This window comes from Malania oleifera, chromosome 2, assembly GCF_029873635.1.
Source record: "Malania oleifera isolate guangnan ecotype guangnan chromosome 2, ASM2987363v1, whole genome shotgun sequence".
NCBI lineage: Eukaryota > Viridiplantae > Streptophyta > Magnoliopsida > Santalales > Ximeniaceae > Malania > Malania oleifera.
In genome coordinates, this window is record NC_080418.1 from 25,856,598 (window position 1) to 25,884,359 (window position 27,762).

The 27,762-nt window shown below is 34.8% G+C and overlaps 1 protein-coding gene across 15 annotated transcripts; it reads right to left on the reverse strand.

The window, feature by feature from the left end:
* Positions 1 to 27,315, reverse strand: LOC131148939 (golgin candidate 5). 15 transcript variants are annotated; one of them, XM_058098910.1, is made up of 23 exons: positions 26,946 to 27,315; positions 26,748 to 26,862; positions 26,479 to 26,552; positions 26,225 to 26,383; positions 25,441 to 25,650; positions 22,076 to 23,022; positions 18,403 to 18,474; positions 12,357 to 12,431; positions 8,115 to 8,229; positions 7,369 to 7,430; positions 7,228 to 7,275; positions 6,576 to 6,860; positions 6,428 to 6,487; positions 6,240 to 6,323; positions 5,989 to 6,054; positions 5,800 to 5,898; positions 3,138 to 3,356; positions 2,355 to 2,472; positions 2,047 to 2,267; positions 1,770 to 1,829; positions 1,578 to 1,691; positions 423 to 497; positions 1 to 328 (listed from the first exon to the last, which is right to left on the reverse strand). In XM_058098910.1, the coding sequence occupies exons 5-23, from the start codon at positions 25,586 to 25,588 to the stop codon at positions 293 to 295; spliced, it is 2,904 nt and encodes a 967-aa protein (XP_057954893.1). In that variant the 5' UTR covers positions 25,589 to 25,650; positions 26,225 to 26,383; positions 26,479 to 26,552; positions 26,748 to 26,862; positions 26,946 to 27,315; the 3' UTR covers positions 1 to 292. The 15 variants fall into 15 exon arrangements, with proteins under 15 accessions (XP_057954893.1, XP_057954888.1, XP_057954886.1 ...); XM_058098905.1 differs by having other exon boundaries at positions 26,479 to 26,545; positions 26,748 to 26,857; positions 26,946 to 27,293; XM_058098903.1 differs by having other exon boundaries at positions 26,748 to 26,857; positions 26,946 to 27,293.
* Between the last annotated feature and the right edge of the window lie 447 nt (positions 27,316 to 27,762).

The following is a 27,762-nucleotide window of genomic DNA, read 5'->3' on the forward strand; positions in this document are numbered from 1 at the left end:
GGGGGAAAATGAGAACTCTTTATTGACAATTTAATCAAACAAAACTAGGGCTTTTCAGTTTCCATCATGCTCAACTCCACGCCATACAACATTACACCCCAAATTACAACATAAAAGTTTGGGAAGGGCTTTTTTCCATGTTTCTGCTGCCGAGCTTTTTCAGTTAAAAAAAAAAACAAATACAATCTTCAGATGACGAGTAAAATAAGAAAAAATTCTGACCAATCATATTTACTGTAAATGCTTTGAACTACATCGGAAACGTCACAACTTAGCCAGCCAAGAGGACAACTTATCCGTGACCCATTGATGAACTCATTGTCTGGATCTGTAAACAGATGGGAGATTTTATGAAAATAAGTCATAGGAAAACTAATACCAAGTATAATGGGAAGACACTAATTGTTGCAGATTAGAATTACCTTGTTCACAAGCAAGTTTACTTGCTCTCTGTACATCTCCTTCAGGTCCACGATATCAGCACGCAGTTCTTCCAACTATACATTATACATCCACTGGAAAATATTAGTATAATTGTTCCTTTATTTATTTATTTATTCATTTTAGGCCCAATCAAAATAAGTACATATGGCCTATAAAATTAAAAGCAAAATTTTATACATGAAGGCTATAAGAAAAGCTACGTAATATGCACCAGAATATTGACAAGAGAGATTGATAGTACAACCTTTATAGACAAAGAAATAGGTTGCTCGTCTTATCATACAATAATACAGCTAGGCCCTAGGTTCAATGACAAGCAATGACATCACTGCATCAGAATACCCCAAGAAGCTAATCAGCATCAATTTCAGTTTGGCCCATCCAGGAGGCCAGCACCCTTTATCGTAGGATGCGTTATTAGTTTTAGCACTGGTGGACTAAGCAGGGGGCCTTGTGGACCAGGGACGCCCTTTTTGTAGTATTAGAATTTAGAATCAAGATATCAATACAGTATATTGATGCGGAGATTTTCTTGATATCCTCCCTCCCATTCTATTATATTCTTCCCTATCACTCTAATTCCTCTATGCTTTCCTCTCCTGTGATTGAGAGGCTTGGAAACTGCTCTGCAGCCTCCCTTGTACAATCTTCTTTTTTCATAATATAATTCTTTCATCTAGTTCTCTTCTATTTGTCTCACAATAACAAAAGGAGCAAAGAAATACTCTTTTCTTCCATTAGATTGAAGTGTAATAGTAACACTAGAGGGCAATTCCATATATCATACACCCTTTCTCTCCTCAAAGACGCAGTTTAAAGCTTCTGCCCTCACCTACATCCACCGCATTTTGAATATACAATTGGTGTAAGCTCAATGCATTACCTCACCAAAGCCACACTATCTTAGAGCCCTTTCAAATGGCAGAAAGATGACTCTAAAGGCTTTGTTCCATCTTAGTGCATTATCATCTAACAGCTGACTACATTTCATTCACCCAGAAGAATGGAAGTACCTCAATAACACAGCAAATAAATGGCACAGTTCGCACTCGTGCTAGCCAATAACACCACTAGCCCATTCTTAAAAAATGTGATCTTCCAAACAAAAACAATTGAAATTTAAATATATTTACCTCCTCATCACGTTCACCCATTAGCTCCAGTGCCGAAGAGTGCCTCCGTCTTAGTGCTTCCAACTCTGCCCGTAAGCCAGGCAGCATGGCAGACTCTGCCTGTAGTTTCTCACACTACAATCAAAGCAAGTGATTCTCAAGCTAACTTATCTGAGAGAAGATGCATTACCATGATAATGGGTGGAAACTCACCTGTGCTGTCATTTTAACCAACTCCTCAGCAAGAGAGTCACGGATGGATTCCATGGACGCCTAGGAATAATAGAATAATAAGTATTTAATGAAAGCTGCATTAAGATGGAACCGGGAAATGATAAAAATGTCTAGGACTTCCACCACAATGGTTAAACACACCAAATGCAGCACTAATATTCATTGTAGAACAGAGCACAACAAAAGCTAAATATGATTTCATGAAATTCTGAATAGAACATGACGAAAAAAATAACTTTTTAAAATATTTTTATACCAAACGAGACATGTAGGATGCGAGTTCACCCTCTTTCTGTCTCAAGGCAGCTTCAAAAGCACTCGGTGTCATACTCTTCATATAGTACGGAGTCATGGTTGTCTCTCCAAAGTTTCTCCGTTCAGAGAAACTGTCTGATGAATCCAAAGATGCTTGGAGAAAATAGCTTTCCTCCATGCTGCCCAGGCTAGTAGCACTTGAGAGTTTACGGGTCAAATTTCCTGCAGAAAATATTCGTCACAGAGAGGGAGATTACAAAGACCATGAACAGAAACCAAGTAAAGCCAAACAACCAAAGTATCAATTACCATTTTCGAAAATAGAACCATGCTTTGTTTTAGGAGTTTGATCAGATACAGCAGACGATGACTGAAGGCGAGTTGTCCTTTCCAAATCCATACGAGCAGTTTTCTCCCGTTCTATCTCCTGTCAATATTCAATAACCATGAACTTAGTTCAGGACCCTTGATATCGCATTGATTGGTCAAGATATATATATATTAAAAAAAGTCCTTACATAATATGTCTGAAGAAAAGATTTCGCGACAATGGCCTATGTGGTTTCTATAAGCACAAGAGTCTTTAAATGCTTCATATAGTAAAATGACGACAACCAAGAATCTTTTCAAACACAACTAGAAATTACTAACACTTGCTTTAAGAGTTCTCATCTTGTGTAGTGAATTTGTTGAACAAAAAACAAATTGATTTTTTTGTTTAATCATTTACTTACATGCAATTATTTAAATTGCTATATTGATGGATGTATTTGTAACTTATGATTATTCCATAATTAAAATGGATTTGGTGTAAAAAAAATAAAAAATCCATAATTGCATAGTTTGTGCAGAATACTGTCATTGATCATATTGCACTCTCCGATAGGTTAGGACACAGTTGATACAAAGAGATGTCTAGACAGTCAGGACTGAAACCACTAATTAAAAGCATGCAAAAATTCCACGACTGAAGATTGCATGGCAGGAATTGGGTAAATACGAGCACAGACATTTTCTATACCAGTCTGAACAACTGGTTCAGCATAAATGATGCTAACAGATGTTAAACTCTAGCATAAACAAGAGCGCAACCTGCTGCAAGAGTTCCCTGTGTGCCAATGCATCTTGTAACTCTTCCTTGAGTTTCCTCCTGAGTTCCCCCAATTCTTCTTCAAGTTGGTTTGCACGCCCTTCGTGGGTGTCTGCTTCCTCTTTTGCTGCAAGGTACTCCTGCCTATTTTCAGCTGCCCTCTGTCTCTCTTTTTCAAGAGACCTACTCAGCTGTGTCTGCTCTGCTCTAAGGCATGAAATCTGCAACATGCCAGCATCTCATTAGCAGAAGACTCATGATTTGCACCATTTACAATACTAAACTAGAAAAACCCACCCGCGCTTTGTGGCGGGCACACATGCGATTCGATAATTGATTTTAACAATAATATCATAATTTAGCACATTATTTTGCATCATTAGATCAAAATAATTGTCAAATATTGAAAATTTATATGAAAAAGCATAACATTTACAAAAATTGTATGTAGTACATAAAATTCTAAAGATCTTACGAACATGTATAATATAAAATGATATAAATTTATTTGCGGTGGGCCAATTTAAGTGTGAAATTAATTTATGAAAATAAAATACAGATATAGACCATACTAATATCGAATGACAATTTAAAATTTAAGATTTGAGTAAAATTTAAATATCTTATTTTATAAGACATGGAAGGTTGAACACTTAATAAATTTACATACATTTATGTATTTATATATAAAAATATAAATTTATATATAATTGTTATATATATTTGTTATTGGAAACTTTTGGTGGACAGTCGGTTAAAAAAATTGTATTGTATATATTGTATTGGCAATATCTTTTGTGGGATTTGGAGGGAGGAGGGAAGGTATTGCTTTATGGAATTGTGCTTTATTTGCTGTATGGGGCTTGTAGAAGGAACATAATATACGTATTTTCTTAGGGGAGAAGATTCCATATAGGTTGGTGAGGGAGAAAGTGCTTTTATGACTTCTTTGTAGCGTGTGGGCAATGGAACTTTTAAAGGGATGTGTTGGACAGATGTTCAACAGAATTGGAAATCAGTTATAAGAGTGTGCTGATTGGAGTTCGCTGTTTTTTTTTTAATGTTTTCATTTTTGTTTTGTTTTCTGGGGATTCTCAGATTTCGTTAAGGAGATGCCATCTCTCCTGATTGTACATTCTTTCTTTAGCTAATGAATTTATTTTTCTATTAAAAAAAAATATTTTAAAAATAATTCCAATCACTTTTTAATTTTAATGTATATTAACGTAAATGTAAGACTGTGTACATAATTCTATAGTTTCTCTAATACTATAAAGGAGATTCTCCCTTTCGTGTCATTTTACACAAATGCCACATTTACCATTATCGAAATATTTTTTCCCAAAATAATTAATAATTAAGGATATTAATGTAAAAAAGAAAAAAGAACCAACCTCTTAAAAGCATGAGACAATTCAAATTTCAGGTCTCTACCTAAAATACCCTTGTAACCATCCATAACCATCCTAAAATGTCCTTATAATTTATTATAGCTACTTTAAATAAATTTAAATACTCTACAACTCCTAATTATTTTTTTTACAATTATTTTCTCATAATAAATATAAAATTTTAAAAAAACATGCACCTAGTGCATTTTCATGGCTACTTTTAATAATTTCAACTTGAATTAAGTTCATAATTTTAAAAATAATTTATATTAATTTTATAATTGTTAATGTATGTAAATAGAAATATAACATTGTATATATATTTTTATAGTTTTGAACGATATAAATTTTGAATTAATATGTAAATATAAACAAAAAGATAAAGAAAGTAAGTACTAATAATTTAGATTAATTTCATAATAAAAAAATATTGGGAAGGAAAGCATCTGAATTGGGACCCATCCAAAAATTATTTTTAAAAAAATTATTCCAATGGAACCCATTCATATTGGGGGGTTTTTAAATTTTTCTTTATGAGAGAGAGAGAGAGAGGAGTTTTAAAAATGAATAAAAACATTTAGTGGAGCCAAACATAGAGAGAGAGAGAGAGAGGTTTAAAAAATAAATTTAGAAAAATTTAGTGGGCCCAAATATATATATATACATAGAGAGAGAGAGAGAGAGAGAGAGAAAAATTTAAAATTTAGTAGGGCCCACAGAGGCCCCCTTCCTTTTGGCCTGCCTAATGTGAGAGAGAGAGAGAGAGAGAGAGAGAGGACAAACCAAAAAAAAAGAAGACAAAAGACACTAACTTCCCTTAAGGTTTGGCAAAAAGACATTGACCTCCCTTGAGGTTTCGAAAAAACCCACGGACATCCCTTGAGGTTTCAAGAATTCCATATACCTCCCCTAAGGTTTGCCAATCCCTGGGATTTTGAAACCTCAAGGAAGGTCGGTATCTTTTTTCCAAACCTCGGGAGGTCAGTGCCTGTTGTCCCAAAAAAAAAAAAAGGCAAAACATGGATGCAAAAAAAAAAAAAAAAAGCAACCTCAGTGCCACTTGTCAGAGAGAGAGGAGAGTTAAAATAAACTTTAAAAACTTGGTGGGTGCTCTGCTAGCCTGCCTGACATGAGAGAGAGGGGTGGCAGAGTTAGAGAGGACAAACAGAAAAAAAAAAAAAAAAAAACCCCACTGCCTTGTGTCAGCATTGGATTTGCCTCATGCTTCAGGATTCGTATATAGCATAGATATGACCCAAGGAAATGGAATAACCTGAGCTTCAAGGACATTAATTCGGGACAAGGTTTGAGATAAGCGTTCATTTACAGATCGCTCTCTTTCCTCAGCAGCCGCAGCTTTGGCTTCTGCTTCCTGTAGATGCAAGAAAAAGTAGTAAAAATTATAAATTATACAGTGTAAGATAAATTCCAAATATACAATACACAGTGAAATCTACAGAACCTGGAGTCGAGAATTCAGGGATCTTTCCACAGCAGCCCAAGCTTCCGCCCTTCTGGCTGTTGTCTCCTATAGCCAGTATAAGAAGAGACAAATGTGAAGCCTAGATTTTAAAAACCCCCACCCCAAACTCAACAAGAAGACACCCTAACAATGAGGAAACAACCAACAAGAAAAAAGGAAAGAGAAATAAAGGGAATGATAAGTTTGATAACTCCTCATTGAATCATTGGTAATATGAAAACAAAATAAACCTGCATAGCTTCAATCTGCCTCAAAAGAGGCCGAGTAGATTCAGGGACTTGTGTAATCAACTCCTCACACCGGCGCTCACTTGCCTAAAGACCAACAATACTCGTTAGATTAATTTCAAAAATCACTGATAGAAACTAATAGAAAACTAAAAGCAAACAAATAAACAATTAGATAAAGTTCAACACACTTGATAACGCTTTTGAAGATCCTCAACGTCTTTGTGTAGTATGTCTTCTCTAAAAACTGCCTGCATTATCAAAAGAAATTATTTGAGCATACAAATTGGTCAACTCCCCCAGATCCACTCCATAATTTCACAAGAGCTAAACAAGAACCTGTTGCTCCTTTCTACTTAGAGTTTGCCTTAATTCTTCAAGAGCCTGAACAAGCATAGCTTCACGTTCCTCTGCTTCTCTTAGACGAGACTCTAATTCAGTCCTCGCTTCATTGTTGGCACGTGCCTCTGCTAATGCTTCAGCCTCCTTAGCTGCTGTCAAAGCATTTGTGAAGTACTCTTTTTGAGCCATAAGTTCTGCTTGGTGTTTTTCTATTGTTTCTTGCAGCAACTTCTCAGTAGCCGTCTTGTCCTTCTTAATACTCTCCACTTTATTCTCTTCTACCTGGAATGAGTTCAAAACTAAGTGTGAAAACCGTTCCACACAGGCGAAGAAATAAGCAGCAGTTCATGACAGATAATGACGACCAATAAATATACTCTATTTCAATGGACATAAAGAACATAAAGCCTACTAAATAAAACAAGAGTTCATACATCTCAAGCAGCAATCACATGAAAATATCAACATATGAAATGAATTTGATGATAAATTTATACATGGAAAAGCTCCTATGAAAATATTTTAGGGGAAGAAATCTAAATATATATATCCCAGACATGAAGAAGAAAAGTATTCCATTCAGAATAATCAAATGCATAATTAACTGGAGAAACAAAAGAACTAAAGAATTTTAGGAGAACTCAATTACCTGAAGTTTAGTGAGTAACCCTTTCTTCTCTTCCTCAAACTCTCTAATCTAGCTTTCAGAAAAAAAAGGGGGGAAATTCAAGAATTTGTTGAAACAGAATTACAAGCTTTCAATAGACAATCAGATGGCATAATTGCATACCTGTGCCCTTAATTTCCTAATTTGAGATTCTTGAGCAGCCTGCTTTTTTGAAAGCTCCTCACCTGTGATATGAATGACAAATACATCAACCAAGACAAATATATATATTTACGAATAAATAGGACTTCTTGATAATTCTCAATGTTCATATTTTAGCCAAACAATCCTTTGACGCCAACTTATTTTAAAAATACATAATAAAATGTAAAAGGTTAAATGGGTGATTTAATAACAAAACCAAACTTACTTCATAACTACGCACAGTCGCCACACACTTAGCCCCCACAGTCACCTCTTAACTACACACAGTCGCCACACACTTAGCCTCCACTGTCTCTTTTTCCCTCTCTTTGAGGGCAGTTTTATACATAATCTTTTTTTTATTAAGTCTAGTATTAACAATGGATATATTACTATGTACAGATTGTGCATATCGCTTGAAATTTGCATTTCTGCCTCTTCAGAGAGATATGAGTAGTTCTGTTTAATTAAGTTTCAGGCTTCAAATGCCAAATTTTCTAAAATAATCAAATGACACTGATCAGTGAGTTATTTTGTCATGTAATTAAATCAAAGAAACCATCAAAACATTTCTCCAACAGCACCTCAGGCAATGTAATCCTGTTGAAGTGAACAGCTCAGACACGACAATCATGATAACATATAAGCTGTATGAACATTACATGCTAAATGAGAACATATGGAACACCATACAGAAGGCATTCAGAGTTCTTGTGGAGCTCAACCTTCAGCCATAACTTGATTGATTATTTCATCTTTTTCCTTCAATAAAGCAGCAGCATCACTCTTTTTACTCTGCTCCCTCCGTAGTGTATCCCTTTCTTTTGTAAGAGCATAAACCTGAAACCATTGCAAGCAAGAATGCAATTAGAAAGTACTGGCAATGAAAGCAGCCCCAGCCCGTCAAAATATTGAAGGTATACTATGCAAAAACAGGTACTATGGCCAGTAAATATGAGAAAGAAAAGCATAACTTTATGTACTGGAGATATATTTCTAGCGAAATTGGTTTATAGAAAATCCAGTATAAACAAGTGAGCAAGGTATCAGTACTTAATAAGTTGGAAAGGCTGAGTTTTTGCCTTTTTGGACAACAGATAAGAGAGAGATATTTTTTTAATAAGTAACTGAAGGATGGAATATGAAAGAAGAAAGACATCCACATGCCACACACTAACTCAGAAAAAAGCACGACAAGGCCCCTTAATGTGAGCGCAAGAGCTTGGTGGGAGGAGGGCAATGGTTATGATTTTAGATATGGGGACCCCCTTCTCCCCTCTCTTCTCCTCCCATATATCCCTAAGGCAACTAGCTTAGAAATGATATTGAACCAACAAAGAGTTCCCTACAATAGTTTTTTGAAAATACATGGTTTTACTTCACACAGAAATAGAATAAATCATGGTAATTTCACAGTAAGAAGTTGGAGAGACTGTTAAAAATACAAAACATTTTAACTAAGCATTATTTGGATTTAGTGGTCCTGAAATTAGGAATGTTGAATGTCCAAAAGCGACAATGTCCATTATCGAGATGACGACAACGCAACAATCTTGTCCAGAAAATTTGAGCAAGATGTCCAACAGAAGTAGTACTTTCTGGAGTGCTTTGTGAATGTAGGAATACTTGTGAGTGTACATCAACTTGCAAAACTCGCTAGTCATTGCAAACGTGTTTAGCCTACTAGCCTCCCTCACTAGACACATTGTTAACAGAGGCGTAAATTAATGAATTACGTTGTTTCAATGTTTTCCGCTTGTGTTCCATACTTCCATTGCTTTCATGAATTGCTTAATGCTTCCGCCTATACTTATTTGAATGACAACAAAAGTGTTTTGTTGGTAAACCATGGTAAACTTCAGGCTGGCTAGTTAAACATGAGTGCTTAAGCTAGCGCCGCACGGTCCTTCACAAAGGTGTGAAATATTCAGCCCATGACACCTGGTATATCAAAGCTGAAGCCTGAAGTTAGAAGTGCAAGACTACTCTAAAGCCAACTATCCTTCAAGGTTTTTTTACCTCTTTAAGAGACAGCATGTAAGGGGTTTAAAAGAATGGGTAATCAAGCAAATGCAAGTTCAAAATAGTGTGATGCAAAGGCAAAAATGAGAACATAGCAATAAAAGAAAATAGAAATACAAGTAAAGATGCAATAAGAAATGACTGCATTTTCCAGATAGAGACAGCACTACTTAATATCAGACGAGAGAGCAATCTAAATTGCCTTGGCTGCATGCAATAAAAACTAATAAATGCACCAAACCAGGGAGGAGTAATTTCAACCAAGTTGAAGAAAGTACAAGAACACGAGAAAAGCAAAAAAGACTAAGTCAGGCAATGAGGAATCTATTAAGAATACAGCCTCACATAATGGTGAAATTGCAAATAAAAGATTAATGTAAGCAATCTGAGCACTTGGAATTACGGTTTTGTTCAATTAAGCTGATCTAATGGGTGGCTAGATACATAGAAGTTTAGAAACAAGAGGATGAACTGACACAGGCCCAATAAGTGTCCAATATGAAACTTACAGCTTCTCAAATAACTGAGACGTCCATTGTAGTTTGTAATATGAAGTAGAAGCATTTATTATTTGGGCAAGTATAATACATGAAAATCAAAAGCATGGTTCCACCAATAACAATTGTTTGTTCCATTTCATGATCATTGTGAGGAAATAAAGGTTAATCTTCAGCAGCAGCCATTGCTAGGTAAAACGAGACATATCCATACACCCTGTAGCTACTAAATGCAAGATGAACTTTTGATCCAAAAGGACGTGTCAACAAAGTCATAATATTGGTTTTTTTTTTTTTTTCATGCTTTCTTACATTTGATAGTCAACTGCATTTTACTAAGCTTGTATTTGCAGAAAATGGGTTGTAATTTCAGGTCAATTGTTTTTAGTTAGATTTAATGAGTAGGGGGGGTGGGGGTCAATCATAAGCTAGTCTAGTACTTGACCACCAAGTATTCTTGCTCGAATTTGGTTTTCCTATAAATAAGTTGATACTGAATGAATAAGAATTGAGTTTGGATTTGTGTGAATTTGCTTCCTATTCTACTGAATCTACTCCTATGCAAGAAAGGCACAGCACTAATGTTGGGTCACTGTTCACAGCCCCTGTTTCAACCTCAAAAAATCCTCTCGTATCTAGTCTAAATATACTCTACCTTAAACCCTTTCTTTACACCTTTAGCTTTCAAATCCACCAGAAACCAAACTGCAGGTTTGTTAAAGCTGTGCTGCATCATCATCCAACAAATCTTAACTAATTTACTGCTTAACTGATGTACATAGTCTGAAATTTTCACAAAATTATCGAAATTCCTGTGCTGCATCCCCATGCAAAAAATCTAACCTAGGTGTGTGAGGTCTTAAATTTTCACAAAATTGCCCTAATTTCAGTCAAATTTTCCACTTTTCAATACCATAAATATCAAAGCGGAACTCAATTTCCATCTTACAAAAGTCCCATCAAAATTTCCAAGAAACATCGGAATTTATCAAAATTGTAAAATTTCAGTAGAAATGTTCTTTTCCTTGAAATTGGGTTTGGCATTCAAAACCCTCCAAATTCATTTTCCATATTAATGGATGTTTTTCTTATTGAAAATAAACATTACATGACGGTAGGAAACACAGCTTCAAGACTTTTGAAGTTCTATGCAAAATTGAATTTAGACACCAACAACATTTTACTCGACCATTGATGCCTAAACTAGTTATGCTTGCATAAGAAATAATATTTAACGAATATTTATATCAATTGAAGAGGTTTAATGTGCATTTTTTAGTGTGTGTGTGTGTGTTTGTCTGTATGTGCTTATCATTTTAGCACCTTATACACCACCATCTACTTGTCATTGTATTTTATTACAATATTTTACTTCTAAATCTCGCTCTAGGAAGTCTATTAACAATTTCTGAAGTTGCAAAAATGAAGTCCATGCCTCACTACTAATTTCTATCATTTTTTAAAATTTTTAAAAAATCAAAAATTGAAATTGACAACAAAATTTTAGTATTTTTTAACCTCAAAATTTTAGTAGAAACTTGGAATCAAAACTTAAAACATTGCCCATATATTCCTTAGAAAACTTTAATGTGGCATTTGGGTCTAAATTCCCTTAACAGTGTGCCTCACTTAATCTAAGAACTACAGTATTTTATGTTTTAGAATTCTAAGATTAGAAGTGAACAGAACAAAAATATTTTTTCACATTCCAGGAACGTTGCAAAAATTTGCTAAAGATTCTTTGAACCAGATGATCCGTTAGATTAATAAGTCCAAATGCTAGGAATATAGATCTATTGTCCAATGCTTTTCTAACTAAAGATATTGTTTTATAATTGGATCTAACCAAAGTTACCAAATAATGAAAATTGAAAACTGAAAGCAACTCTACTATGCTAAACTAGCTCAGCAAAACCCAAATTCCAACTACCACTTTTTCCGTTTTAACTTACTTAGGGGCCATATTTTACATTATTCTTAGAAATCATGATTTTTGTCAAGACCTCACAAGTCATGCTTTTTGGCCTTCGTCTTGCTACACCTTTAACTTGAACCAAATCACTATGACATTTACAGTTTAACGAAAAACCATCACATAATAACTTCTAATTAGAAACAACAAAAAAAGAAACAGCATAAAATACATTTAAGAGTGATCTAGAACTTAAAAAGCCTTAAGATATTGGGTTGGGGGGCAATATCAAGAATACGGTTGGCCATTAGTTGTTTTCATTCTTTGATGCTTGACCGCAGCAAAAGGTTTTGAAACAAAATTACCACCAACATTCACATCATCAAAAATTTAGTTCTGTTATGTGCCAACAGTATGGATTGTTATCATTACGTAAAACTCCATTTACTGTACAAATAACCCTAAACTGTACCAAAAAATTTTCTGTGACAAGCTCAAGGACCAAGAAAATCAAGATATGATAAAATAATGTCTACCTTTCTTTCAAGGGCTGCAACCCTTTGATGGTACTCCTCTCGCAAAGATTCCACTTCTGCTTCATTGGATTTCCTCTGCACAGTTCCAGTAATTACAAATATGAGAGAGAGAGAGAGAGATTGAGAGATTTACAAGAAGCCTCAAATACTGTTAAATATAAAAATTATTATATATAGAAATGAAGAAAAGAAAATAAATTACCAAAAATGAATAAAACAAAAGTGAAAACCACAAAATGATAATTTTTAAAAAGGATGTGATAATTTCTAAAAGGATACAATAACAATTCAAGCAATAACACCGTTTCCCAATTGGCACTAAAACCTAAGGAGTAACATTAAGGACTTTAGGCCTATCAGTCTAGTCAGTAGCATGTATAAGATCATGTCCAAAATGCTGCCTCAAGATTAATTGATTAAAGAAGGTGGTTGGCAAGGTCTGCAGGCCATATAAGATGGTGGATGCTCATATTAAGGAAGAGAAAGAGGGTGATTTGCAAGCTGACATGAAGAATGTAGGATCATATTTTCGGATTTACCTTTTAAAGTGATGATAAGGATGTGTTTCAATTCTTTGATGAGTAAAAGGATCAAGATGTGTTTTTACATTAATTTATATTCACATAAATGAAAATTATTTTAGATACTTAGATTCTACATGAGTCCCTACCCCTAGACAAGGAGATTTGCTACACTCTCTATTGTTTATTTTGGTGATGGAGGTCCTTAGCAACATGTCATCTAAAGCTGTTGCAGAGAGGCTGGTTCTAGTATTGGAACAAATGTTGATCTAATACTCTCAAACATACCCCTTTGCCAGTGACATGACTATAGTGCCAGAGCTAAAATAAGGTCTCAATCTAAGATGTATTTTGAGCTGTTTTGTAGTGTCTTTTAGCCTTGGTGAATCTAGGAAAAGTTGGGAGCAAAATATTGATGATAGACCCTTGGGTTAGCACATTGGGGTGTGCTGAGGGATCTCCTTGCCACATTTGGTCCTGCCTAAATTCAAGGATATAAGTGTTTGGGATCCTAGTATGAAGAGATTTCAAAAGAGGCGTAGAGGTGGAACTGTGGAAGAGGAGCTGTAGGATCCCACACCATGAGGTTTGAAGAGAAGCTTGTTGGTTGGGAGATAAACCATCTTGTTGATTGTAACAGTTATACAATTACCTTATCCAGCCTCCCTATTATTATGTTGTGGTTTCCCATTCCTTGCCTAGTACTCAGGAGATTGCATAATGTCCAAAAAAATATCTTGTGGATAATATGTGAAGAAGTTTAAACATCAATTTTGGTGACGTAGAAGTGATTAAACAACTGACAAAGTTGGGAGGTTTGACAAGTAAATATCTCCTTCATTTTAACAAACCATCCTACGTAAATGGAACTGGAGGTTTAGGGAGGAAAGAGACTGTCTTTGGAAACTGGTTGTGGTAGGGCTGATTGTAGACTGGATTGACTGGATCATCAAGAACATAAAAGGACCTCAGGGGCAGGGAGTGTAGAAGTAGATTAGGAAAGCGTGGAATGAGTTCTACTTGCATTTTGATGAGTTCTTGGACATGCAATTTGATGGGCTCTTGTTGGATGCTAAGTGAAAAACTATTCATAATGTGCTCAAGAAACTGCAAGCTACACAATTTGATATTTCTTGGTACTCTAGTATCCTACAAGAGGCACTAAAAGAAATTTATTTTAAAAGGAAGAGAAGATGCAAAGCTGGAGAACAATGTCGAACAAAAACATAGAGAAAATAAAAACTACGAAAGTGTTGCCCCTAGTCTCCAGAACAAAGAAACATCTTAGAACATCCCAACAAGTAAAGCCCAATCAGAAGCAAGAAAAAAACACTCTATCCCATAACAAGTAGAAAGGCGTGACTTAATCTTTCAAAGTTTTCGCTCTCCTTTCCATCCACAAAATCTAAAAAAGGGCGAACCAAGAACATTTCCACATGTCCTTTTTCCTACCTTTACCAAAACTCAAAACTTCACCAACAAAAAATCATCCACTGCCTGAGACGCCCACACTGCAACGGCAAATGAAAGAGCTTGCACCAGCACTGCCGAGCCACCTGACAATGAAGAAACAAGTGCTCACTTGTCTCATTAGAACTAAGCACATCACACAAACATCTAGACAAATATCAAAAATGGCAAACCAAGCACACTGCCACAATATATTTTTCTCACTTTTACCAAAACCAAAAACTTTACCAACAAAAAATATCCACTACCTGAGACCCCCACACTGCACCAGCAGAAGGAGCTTGCATCAAAACTGCCTAACCCCCTGGCAATGAAGAAACAAGTGCTCTCTCATCTCATTAGAAACTAAGCATGTAACACAAATATCTAGACTAATTTCTTTGTTAGATCTCTCACCAGCAGCAAGTCATTAGTATTAACTCAAACCAAAGTCAATGTAAATGCCTTAATCTTGGAGGGGGAGCTTAGCCTTCAAAATAACTTTCTCTAGAAGAGAAGAACGGGCAGCTTAAAAAATACACCCCAAAAGATTTAAAATAAAAATATATTAGCAGTCCCTATTCCCCTTGCTAACTATAAGCATTACACCAAGGATGAGGAACACAAGAATCAAAACCACCATCAAGTTGGCAATTTCATCTACATCTCTCTTAAGATTCTGGAAGAAATGAAAATCACATAAAATAAGATTGCCCACCAAAGAACAAAAAGAAGCAATAGGAGCATTGTGCATGACGAAAGTCTAAAAACACAAGAAAACAAAGCTGCCAAAGAAGCACCTCCAACCCAAGGATCTTCTCAAACGAAATAGCATTATCATAACCTTGTAACGAGTAAGAAGAAAAAATAGGTACGACATTTGAGAAACAAACTTCCAAGGACTCACTTGAGCAGCATAAACATTTTCCTTCACATCCCACTCCTTATGATGAAAATCCTTTCAATAGTAAAACCTTAACCCAAAGGGAGCCTGTTTTTAAAAGGAAGCCAAAAGGCCTCTTTGGAATTGTTTTCGTTTTCAATTTTCTATTTTCATTTCTGTGTAGTGAAGAAACTAACTATGGTTTGTATTATCAATTTTCTGTTCCTATTGATGGTTTTCAGTTGTTTGCGAAAAAACTGAAAACCAGATTTTATGGTTTTCAATTGTTTCGGCAACTTGTTGCCAAATATTTCACCATCCAAAATTATTTTTTTTTTTGGGATTAAATCACTATCCATATTTTTCAATTAAAATTACAATATAATGATCATATGAATTTAAAATACAATAAAAATATAATTTATAAAAAAAATTAAAAATAATAAAATCCATTTACAAATTATTTTTACTACATTTTCAATTGTCATATACAATAAGATTGTAATTGTAAAGTGGATTTTGAATACTAAGAAAATTAATTATAATAATTTTTATTTCTATTATAGTATTTTTAATTATATTTCTTTTATTATTTTAATCATATTTTGTAATTGTTATTTGATTCAAGGACAAAAATGAGCATTTGTTTAATCAAGTTTTTAATTTGTTTTAATTCTCCAAATATTAACCAAACAAGTTGCTAGTTTTTGGTTTTTAGTTTCTATTTATGGTTTTTAGTTTTCGTTTCTGATTTTCGTCTTCATAATTTGTGACAATGATAGAAAACTGCCCCTTACTTTCCCATTAAAGAAAAGTTCGACAACAAATCTCCAAGACCCAAATCCCCTTCTGCTTCAGCTTGGGCCTCCTAACTACCTCCCAACTGACTAGGTAATTCCTCTTACATTAGATTTATAATCCCCCGGTAAAAAGAAAATCTGTTATGCATAAGCCCTGTGTCCTTACATGTCTCAATGTCCTCAATTCCATGGATCAATAAATGGAAAACTAAGGTATCCATGGACGCTTGGAAACTGTGTTGCAGTACTCACTCCTTTAATTAAACTCGTAATTGTACTACTTTCTTCTACCTCTCATTTTCCCTAAAGCATAGGTAGGTGATGTAGGACAAGAAGCAAGACCTTGGAAAGATCCATGTTGGAGACTACTTAAAAAGTATAGTATTGATAATTGTCGGGTTTAATTAGTAGTTTACTATATGTTTAGTATTAATTAGAATAGGATTATGTGTATTTAGGGCTTACTTGTAATAATTGTGTAAAGGGTATGTTTGTAATGTAAGTAGTTTTCGGGGTTTATGTGTAATTTCACGTAGAGGGACTTTCTTATAAATAGTGTGTGAAAGCCATGTTGCAGGCAGTTATTAATGAATTTGAATTGGAAGTGAACGTGAGTTCCCCCTAGCATCTCCTTCCTTCCCCTTCTTCTTCCTCTCTTCTAATTTCTCCATGGCTGCAGAACCTTGATGCTGCCCCTGCATCATTTGGTATCGAAGCCCAACTTCGATCTCCATTCTTCCATTTCAATCCCCACATCATCCCCTCCTCTCTTCTCTTCTGCCCAGTTCTTCTCCCTCTCTTCTTCTTCTTTTCTTCTCTCCATTCTGTAACTTCTCACTCCCTCTCTGCTGCTTCTTCTTCTTTCTTCCCTTCTTGTTCTCTAGCTTCCAGTCCACCCATTCTCCCTCATTCATCTCCTCTTCCCTTCTTCCTTCTCTTCTTCTTTCTTTTCTCTGTTCTGTTCTCTCACCCGCTAATCCTATATTCTTCTCTGTTCTGTTGTTCTCCCTTCTTCTTCTTTTTCCATTATCTCCATTAATCTCTCCTGCTCTGTTAGTCTCTCATCTCATAATCTCTGTTCTGAAAATTCAGTATTAAAAAAAAACTAAAACAAACCACCAAAAGGCAGTTTCTGAACTTTTTTTGAAATTCCAGCCATGTCCCATTTTGAACACCACTTTCCAGCCACCATCCTGCAACACCACCCACACCATCAAAGAAAACACCCTGACACCCCTTCCCCTATAATCTCATCACCTTACGATCACTGGAACAGGCTCATGTGCCAGCCAAAAGGAATCCAGCCGTCAGCCCCTTTGAATCCCTAACATTTGGTGATCTTTTTAACACACTGCCACCACTGATGAACTCCTCATCCCTTGATCTCTCCTCGATCAAAGTCTCATCCAGAGTTGCCTCACTGGCAGTGCATGCGCCCCACACGCCAGCAACCTGCAATTAGGAAACTTCCACAGTTTTCTGCAATTTCCAGCCATGCGAAAAATTGCTTCAGCCATGATATTTTGGATTTTCCATAAGTAGTTTTGACCTGCAAGGAGATATTTTGTTGTGGACACAACATATTGCAAGCAAGCACGATAATTTTGGCAGGAAACCCTGAAATTGCCACTGCCAGCATCAAAAATCAGGTTTTGTTGCAGTAATTTGTGAATTTTCTTCACCAATTTGTTTCATTTCAGCAGGACAATCAATATCAAGGTGAATTAAAGGTAATTTTTGAGAAATTGGGAGTACAACTTGTGGGAAATTGTGTTAAAAGGGCTGTGATATATAGCTGCAGCATGTATATGCATAAATTCAGTAACATGGTGAAGTAGGGGACGTCTGTAATGTAATGTAGTTTTAGGAGTTTATGCGTAATTTCATGTAAGAAGGCTTTCTTATAAATAGTGTGAAAGTCATGTTGTACGCAGTTATTGATGAATTTGAATTGAAAGTGAATATAAGTTCCCCCCTAGTATCTCCTCTCTCCTCCCTTCCCCTTCCTTCTTCTCTTCTAATTTCTCCATGGCTGCAGAACCTTGATGCTGCCCTTGTATCAGTAAGCTTTCCACTACCTCATACAGACCCCTAAACAATGGAAGGGTTAAATACAAGTAAATTCACATTTAATTTAGTAGAGAGAGAGAAGATAATTGTCTTATTCTAAATAGATCTATTATCCAAATAAACACATCTTTTTCCACAAGAAAAAACAAAAATTTATTAATGAAATGAAGGATAGGAAGGAACTGCAAATATATATATATATATATATATATATATATTCAGATATCCTTGAGGGAAAAAACAAAAAAAAAAAAAAAACTGCAGCAGCAATGACAACCAAATAAGATGTCCCAACAATAGATCATAACAACGATCAAACTCACCTTAAAATCTTCAATAATGGATTTTAGCTGCTCATTTTCATTCATCAATTTAGCAATTTCGTCAGCTTTTGCCTGAAAAAAACATGAAATAGTAAATATCAAGAAATATTTGAAGAGAAATGGGCATAGTAACACAAAATGTCACATGAAGAAACCCAAATGGAATAAACAAACAAACAAATAAATATATATAGAGAGAGTATATACACGGTGGTGCTACAACTACACAAGAAAAGATGCCTTTTTAGAAATTGCTAGTAGTAGTTAGGGGTGTACTAGGTTCTTTTCGGTTTGGCTTTACCAAAAACCGAACACCGAACCGAAACATATTGGTTTTCATATTTGAGAACCGTTACCGAACTGTAAACCAGTGGTTCGGTTTAAATAAATAGCGATTCTTTGGCCCGGTTTTCAGTTAGTAACCAAACTGGACCTTCCCAAAATATTATGACTTTAGGCCCATTTACGATTATTAAATGGGCTTTAATTAGAGTGGGCCAAGCATAAGAATCAGCTCTCATGCAGCCCAAGTGGAATGCAGATGACGGGGAGAGGTCTGACTTTATAGGCGGAGAAGGTTTACCTCAAAAGTAATGGCCAGCCGATATGGGACGTGGGAAACTAGGAACGAAGGGGAATGTGAAGGGTGAAGGGTGAAGGCCGGGACTACTTCCTGGGCAGTGACTGGGCTTGGGGGGTGGGCGGGGAGGTATGTGTGTCAGTGTGTGTGTGTGTGTGTGTGTGAGAGAGAGAGAGAGAGAGAGAGAGACTAAGAGTGTGGGATGATGTGTGTCACTGTGGGTGAGAGTGAGACTGATGAGGGGTTCATCCCACATCGGTAATACATGGGAGAAATCCTCCCATCCTCATGCATAAAGGGTTCTAATCCCTCTACTTGCCATAATTAAAATTTTGTATGTATTATTAAAATGAATAAAATATATTAAATAATTGTGGGTGGTAAAATTAAGAGTTATAAATTGGGAAAAAAAATTTAGATAAACACATAATTCGGATTTTTCGATTTTTCCGGTTCGGTTTTACTATATAACTGAAACTGAAACCGAAAATCGGTTTTTTAAAATTGGAAAACCAAAACTGAATACCAAAACCGAACCGTAATGTTAAACGGTTTAGTTTCGGTCCAATTTTCGGTTTTCCGGTAATTTTTGTACACCCCTAGTAGTAATGGTAGTAGGAGTAGTAGTAGTAGTAGTAAGCTATTTAAACTCGTCTTTGAAGACATTTATAACCCCACAAAAGCCTTCAAAGACTAGTCTAAACAGCATATTATTATTATTATTATTATTATTATTATTACTACAACAACAAAGATAATTTCTCAAAAAAGCATATTTTTTTATGTTGGTTCTAACATCACTATGATGTTTGGTTGCAACAGCTGACAAGCCACAAAATAAGTTCGCACAAAAGACCCCAAAATGCAAGAAAAAAAAAAAAGGCTTCCTCAGAAAGATAGTCTCCAATGAGACAGGTATGTCCCTAACATTTTATTCAGAGTCTTGGACTCTTTTGTTCCAGAAACGAGGAATGAATCAAGGATTTGGATATAGGATGCTGTTTGTTCTTTTACCACAAAATCTTTTTTCTCTTAACTGTTGAAAAACCTTGAAATCTTTTTCTTTCCCCTTGAATAATTTTATTTGGAAGGCAAAGGTTCCTTGCCAGGGCTTTCATGTGGATTCCAGATTTTAATAGGCTTACTATGTGATTTGTAGCAGGCAAGGAGGCCTATAATGCTATTGATCCAGATATTTGCATTATATGTTCAGGGTTGAGTGGTAATAAAGAACATCTGTATCTCCATTGTCAGGTAGCTAAGCAGCATTTGGCCCAATTTTTTATGAGGCAATAGTGCTGCCATAAACTGTCGATGTTTTTTTTGGCTACAGTATAGGGGTTTCGCGAGGAGTAAGAAAAGATGTCTTGTGGAGATGTGCTTTTTTTGAATTTTTGGACCTTTGTGGATCAAAAGGAATGTAAGAATTTTTAATGGCAAAACAGCTCCATCGCATTTAGCCCCTGTTTGGGAGTGGTTAAAAAGAAGTGCTTATAGCTAAGAACTTCGATAAGAGAAAAAAAAGTGGCATTTGTCTTAAACAAAAAAGGAGTGCTTACTGAAAAAAAGTACTTTTTTTAACCACTTTCTTCAGAACAACTAAGTAAACATGGAGAAGCAATCTGGGATTGCTTTTTAGGCACTTTTTAAGTGGGTACTGTTGACAGGACATGACATTTCTGTAATTATAATGATCTCCTGTAATATAAAGCACCGTCGCCTCTCGCCAGTCGCCTATCACCATCACCTCATGCTACCAGATACCACCATCACCTCCCACTTCTCAAAATTCCGAAGCCCCACCTCCTCCTATCAGACATGCTTTTGCATTTTTGGAATTTGATTAATTTACTAATTATTAATTATTGATTAATTATATAAATAATAATTGATGAATTATTTAAATAATAATATTACTAATAGAAGTTAACAATAATATTATTGTTAATTAGAAAATAATAATCACATATTATTTTATTTAATATAAATCTTTAAAAATATTAATCAAAATCACAAAAACAACAATATTATTGATGCTGTCGCAACATAATTTAAAATATATATATTACGTTATTATTATAGTATGTTTATTATGTCTGTTTTAAGATTAATCAACATAATATTAATGAAATTGTTAATTATAAAATATTATTTAAAATGTAAATTTATTAAATAATAATATTATCAACATAATTCAAAAATTATATATTATGTTATTGTCATAGTAAGTTTATTATGTCTTGAAGTACAATAATATTATTCATAAGATGATAATAAAAACTGATAGAGCATTATAATAAAAAGTCATTCTCCAAACGCCACTTAATCAACATTTTCAATCAGTACTTATTTTTAGACATAACCAAACAAGACTTTTAATTTTCAATTCAGCACTTTTTCAAAAGTGGTTCCAAACAACCCCTATTACAGGATAGAGTTGTTTTCTTTGCTTCCTTTTGGGCTCACTCTTTCAGGTTCTAGCAGGAAGTTTGTTGACTAATCTTCTTAGAGATTTAGGTGGGTTGGGGGGGAGGAGGTGTTATTTCTAACTGTTTACTGTTTGTTTCTAGGAAGATACTATCTTACGTTCTTTGAAATTCTCTCTCTTCTGTGAATGAATTTCTTTTATATCCAAAAAATAAAGAAAAAGGAAGAAAAGAGATTTACTATCTTACGTTCTTTGGAATTCTCTCTCCTCTGTGAATGAATTTCTTTTATATCCAAAAAATAAAAGAAAAAGGAAAAAAAGAGATTATCTCCAATTTCACAACCATACGCAATCAATTATTTTCTAATTTTATTTCCTCCAAATACACCAAAATAAGCATGAGGCCACATTTCCACTCCCTATCATATATTCATCTTCAGCCTGGACCTACTAACTCAACAAGAAGTCATTGGAAGACCAAGGCAACAACCACCTCACACCAAACATGGCAATAATAACACCCATCTTCACTGATCTACAATGGGGAAAAAACGAAAACTAAAAGAAAACAAGTTGCTCTGATGCAACCCCTTCTTTGTGAATAATACATTAACATAATCCAATTTCAAAGTATATTATGCATGCATATATAAACAAAGGAATACCTGAGCTTGTCTAGCAGCCCCTTGCAGTGCAGTTTCCATCATTTTCATCTCCATCTTCACCTTCTCCAGTTCAATGACAGAATCAGCGTCAGAGACACTGGTTGCCGAACTCAAACGATGTTCCTTGTTGTCAGGTTCATAATCATTTGCTTGCTGAATCACTTCAACTTCTTTAGCAATTGTATCAGTTTCATGAGAAACCAACTTGGAAACAGTGTCAGCAGTCCCCTCTGATGGGAATGCATTAGGAAAGTGATTCTCTGGTAATTCACCAGCACCAGCACTCTCAGTCTCACCATTATCGACAGAATTTAAAGCAGTGGATTTAGTCTCCCCTCCATCTTGACTAGTACCTGATGATTCAACTTGGCCTGGAGAAACTTGCTCTACCACCTCGTCTATCCCTGTCTTCTGTTCATGCGTACTCTCATGCAAATCAATAGCATTTTGTGAGTCATCCGGCACGAAGGAACTGCCCTCATCTTTACCAACTTCAACAGTTAATGGTTTCGATTCTGCAGACTGTAAATTTTCTGAGGAATCTACTTCTGTGCTTTCTTTCTGTTGGTGCTGATTGAAAGAATCAGTCATTTCAAGATTCTCCCGAGTGGATTCATGTAGGTCAACAGAGAGTGGTTGGGAATGAGACTCAGGTTTGGAGAAGTCTACTATCCCAGTATTTGTTTCATCTGTAGTGTCTGGATGTGAATGTTCCTCACCTAGTTTGAGCACCTCGTTCTCTTCTTCCACAGACACTGTTTTCCCAGTGGCAGAATCTGATATATCAGTTTCAGCCTCTTCTTTTTCATCAGCTGGGGTTGGGTGCTGTAGTGATTCAGGTTGTTCCGATGATTCAACAGCACTTTCTCCATCTTTTTGCCCCATAAAGGCCATGACAGGGTCAAATAGTGCTTTCCTATCTGTAGCTGAAGGCCACATTCCTGAAGCTGGAAGTTATATAGAGAGGAGATTTAACATAAAACAAGGCTACTTGTTCAACTTCAACACATTGACAATTCATATGCATTTGGATCCTACAATATTTTAATATCCAAGTAAAGCAGATTTTTTTCCTGATATTTCGCTGCATGTTTAGGATTGATTTCAAAATTCTTTAAGGCCACTACAAGCTCAATTAGTGCTTCCTTATCTGTGGCTGACAGACACATTTCTGAAGCTGGAAGTTATATAGAGAAGTGTTTTAACAATAAACTAAACACTATGGCCTTAAATACAAAGACAATTTATTTGTAGTTGGTTACTTGGATATTAAGATTTTTTTTTTTAAATTAATCCATTTAGAAATGAGAATGATGTAGAAAACATTTGGAAGGGTGTTTCAAAACACACCTACATTTCCACTTTTTCATTTTAAAAAATGAACACAATTCTCAAAACCAGTTTTGACTACAATACCGAGCGGGCTCTTCAGTATTTTAGGAATTTCATGATTAATTTACAAGCTATGTGCAAAGACTAACTGCCCTGGAAGCATAAACAAAAATGTTGAGGCACAAAAGCATATCATACAACAAAGGGCACTCCCCATACCAGACAGATGCCAACATGTAATATTGGTAAATACTACTGGTAATTATTTCCCAAGAACGGATCCTAACCAGCCATTTGGTTCGCAGAAAGGAGTTGAAGTAGGAAGTGAATCAAGGTAGGAATGGAATCACTGGAATGTGATTACAGCATAAAGTTAGTACAAAATTATTTAATTTTGTAATCTTTCAAAGATGACTTTGACTCAACATTATTGTTTATTGAAAATTGAGCATTTTTGGATCATAATATATTTTTAATTTTTAATAACAATAATAAATGACATTTTATTTTGGATTTTCTTGTTATCTTTTGGAAGTAATAATATAACAGTAATAGTAATACTATGTTTATTATTCTTTTGGAGGTAATAATATTTTTTTTTGGATTTTCATGTTATCTTTTGGAGGTAATAATATAACATTAATAGTAATATTATGTTTATTATTCTTTTGGAGGTAGTAACATTTTCTTTTGGATTTTCTTGTTATCATTTGGAGGTAATAATATAACAGTAATAGTAATATTATGTTTATTATTCTTGAATCTTGAGATTGTTGTAGTTTTTTATTGTTTTAATAGCAATAATCATTACTACTGCTTTATAATTATAACCATTATTATTGTAAGTATAACCTGTGGTTGTCGTTGTTATTATAATAACGACAATAATACTATTATTAATTTTTTTTGTTATTGTTGCTATTACTCTTTATTATTCTTGTAAGCATAATTATTATTTTTTATTGTTTTATAATAATAATAATTTTATTATTATCATTGCAATTATTGTTGTTGTTGTTGCTATACTATAATAATATAAGTTCTTATTGTTAACTATTGCCATTATTGTCATTGTCATTACTCACTGTTATTTTTCAATATTTTTCTTATAAGTACTTCTTTATTATTGTTTTTTTAATTACCACTACTACAACTATTATCATTGTTGCTGTTGTTGTTATTGCTGCTGATTTTTTTTTTTTTTGCTGTCATTTATTTATTGTTCTTGTTATTGTTTTTTATATTTTTTATAATAATTTTCTTTTTGTTGTAGTAGTAGTTATTATAAGCAATGGGACATTGAGAAATGGTCACATTGTATTTTTGGAATGTACCATTCAGTGAGAGCTATATCTGTCTTTCAGAAAATGCTCACTTTGTATTTTTGGAATGTAATATTCAGTGAGGGTTATATCTGTCTTTCAGGTCACATTGTAATTTTGGAATATACTATTCAGTGAGGGTTATATCTGTCTTTCAGAAAATGAAGTCAAGAATGGAATTGTGATTCCTAACTGTTCGCTGATGAATCACCAGTTCATTAAATGGAGGAATCAGCAATGCCTCAATAAAAAAGACATACTGAATGAACTGCTAAGCCCATGTTGTTGTAAGCGTCTCAGAAAATTGAGCATCAAAGTTCTCTACCAAGTAGGCAAAATACCTCAAAACTTTCATGATTAAAAACAGCTCGCCAATGGACAAACTAGAGCATCTCAAAATTTTCTCAAATTTATCTTCCAATTTTCAGTTATTTCTAGGTTTTGTCAACTAACCCATATTCCAGCTACTTCCAAATTCCAAGCATGGTCACCCAAATTTAAGTTTCCTAAACAGTTCATCAAGATGAGAAAGGTTGGAATCCCCAACACTAGAACCTCATGTCCACCAAGTCCAACATAACGAGTAAAATATGCAAAATATAAAGGAAAAAATTACTTTTTCCACTTAATCATTAAAAGGTAATTAAAGCAAAAGTACCACCACAAAACAAAACTAGTGCGAGACCAACTGGTAAGAATGCATGAGAATACCTTCTCCAGCAGAATCGGACTTCTCCTCAAATCCAAGAGCATTATCAAAATTCTTCTCAATATTCTTCACACTCTCACTGAGCTTATTAACTGCCCCAGCTAGATCCGGGAAGCCCCCCAAAGAAACTTTCCCACTAAACCACGCCATCTACCAGCCACAAATTGCACACACTCTAAACTCAAGCCTTCCGGATCAATCACATCAGAAACCTGCCCAAAAAACATCAAACAAACAAATTGTACATTATCATTATGTAAATAATATTAAAAAACATTGAACCCTGATCAAATTTCCATCCTAATGACAAAGTCCTACGAATCAAATCAAGCAATACCCAACATTCAAGACATGTAAAGCAAAGGGCCAAATATCAGTCTTCAGTCAATCTTTACACAATTCGTAAAAATTGGACCCACTTGCCAAGATCCAAATAATAATTGCATAAAACTTGGATAGAGATCTGTAAAAAAAATACTGGATTTGGAATTGTAACTGCCTATTTGATCGCTGAGAAAAACTAAGAAAGCGAAGAAAACTAACCAATGCATGCATAAATAAAAAAAATGCCTTTCATGTATCTTCCAAAAGAGTAAACACTCCACATGGATTAACGCAATTAGATGTATTTGGAAAAATCTAACTGCAGATTTCTGTACCCCCATGATCCCAAATCATGAAAATTCTGGTTTTGAATTTTATTTTATTTTTTCCCTACATTTTCTCATCAATCAAGCCAAATGAAAGAGAAATTACAGAAATGAAGTCGATTGCAAGAAAGCATACCATGTGTATACCCCATTTTGGCCTGGGCAATCCAGAGTGACAGTAGCATTCATGGAGGCACCTTATGGCTGCTGGGCAACAAGATTATTTGGAGGGAGTTGCTTGTCGGAACAAGTGTCGCCAGGCATAACTATTTCAGCTAGTTTGGCACCTCCTTGCCTGCTTGTTAGAATGTAGCAGAAGCATGAATCGACCAAATACCCAAACATCCAAGAAAGAATTCTGAGCTACTTAGAAGGATGGCATCATTTTACCAGACTATCATCTCTTGATGTCCTGTCAGTGATCCATTTCTGTACTAGTATTAACCAAGAGCAACTTCTGCACTCTTATAGTCAAAATAATAATAAAAATCAACTGAAATAATTGCATTTTCTCTTTAATTCTGCTTCAAATCCAGTTATACAAGCTTTTTCTTTAACTGTTTTGGTTGAAATTTTTTAAGTAATGAAAAATTTATGATTTGATAGATCTTTAAAATGAATGTTAGAGCCAGCTATCATCGTCTGCCGTTTGAACTTACGATGAAAAGAATTGAAAAGCTAGTAAAGCGCACGCAGTCCATGGAGATTCAAATATTTTCAATTCTTGAGCAATAAAGGTGACTCGATCTACACAACGATGGAGACTCAACTGCGCTGCAGAAATAAAAAATTGAGCCCTAGAAATCAAACCAAAAAACATGCGAGGAAGAGGGAGAGAGAGATAGAGAGAGGCTCACCGCAGTAGCAATCCCAATAGATAATGGTGAAGATTCAAACGAAAGCGAGAAAGAGAGTCGAGATTCGATGACGGTGAAAATTCGAACAAAGATGCAATCCCGATCGATGCCGTTCCGATCGATTCTGGTGAAGATTCGAGCGAGAGAGAGAGAGAGAGAGAGAGAGAGAGAGACAATAATGGTGAAGATTTGGATCGCAATGCAGTCCAGAGATACAGTCCCGATCAATGCAATCCCGAGCGAACGAAGAAGAGAGGTGGAAGATGGAAGAGGAAGGTCGGGGAGGGCGGTGGGGGAAGCTTCTGTGTCCAATTCTTTTGTGATTCCAACTTTGGGTTTGGGTGAGAATGGCATTTCTGAAACTAGCGGCAGTGCACCTCAAAATTTTAATTTTTTTAAATAATAATTGTAGACAAAAAAAAAACAAAAATAAATAATAGTGGAATAATATTTTAATTTGATTAATAGATCGATTGTAAAGAATTAAAAGGTGCTTTTAATATTCAAAAATTAAATTAAGTTTGAATTTTATATTTTATTATTAGAGATTAAACATTAAGAAAGTAGTTATAGGTAGTTATAGAAATATTTAAATTTGAAAAATAAATATAGAGAAAATAAATAGGAGTTGACAAGTATTTTAATTCGATTAAGCTAATAATTACGAATAATTATAGGAATATTTTTAGATAAAAGAAGAGACCAAAATTGAAAAATCATTCCTCTAATATTAAAAATTAGAGATATTTGAATGCATGTTCGATCGCACTTTTTATATAACTTTACATTTTAAGAGTATTCATTTTTACTTAACAAA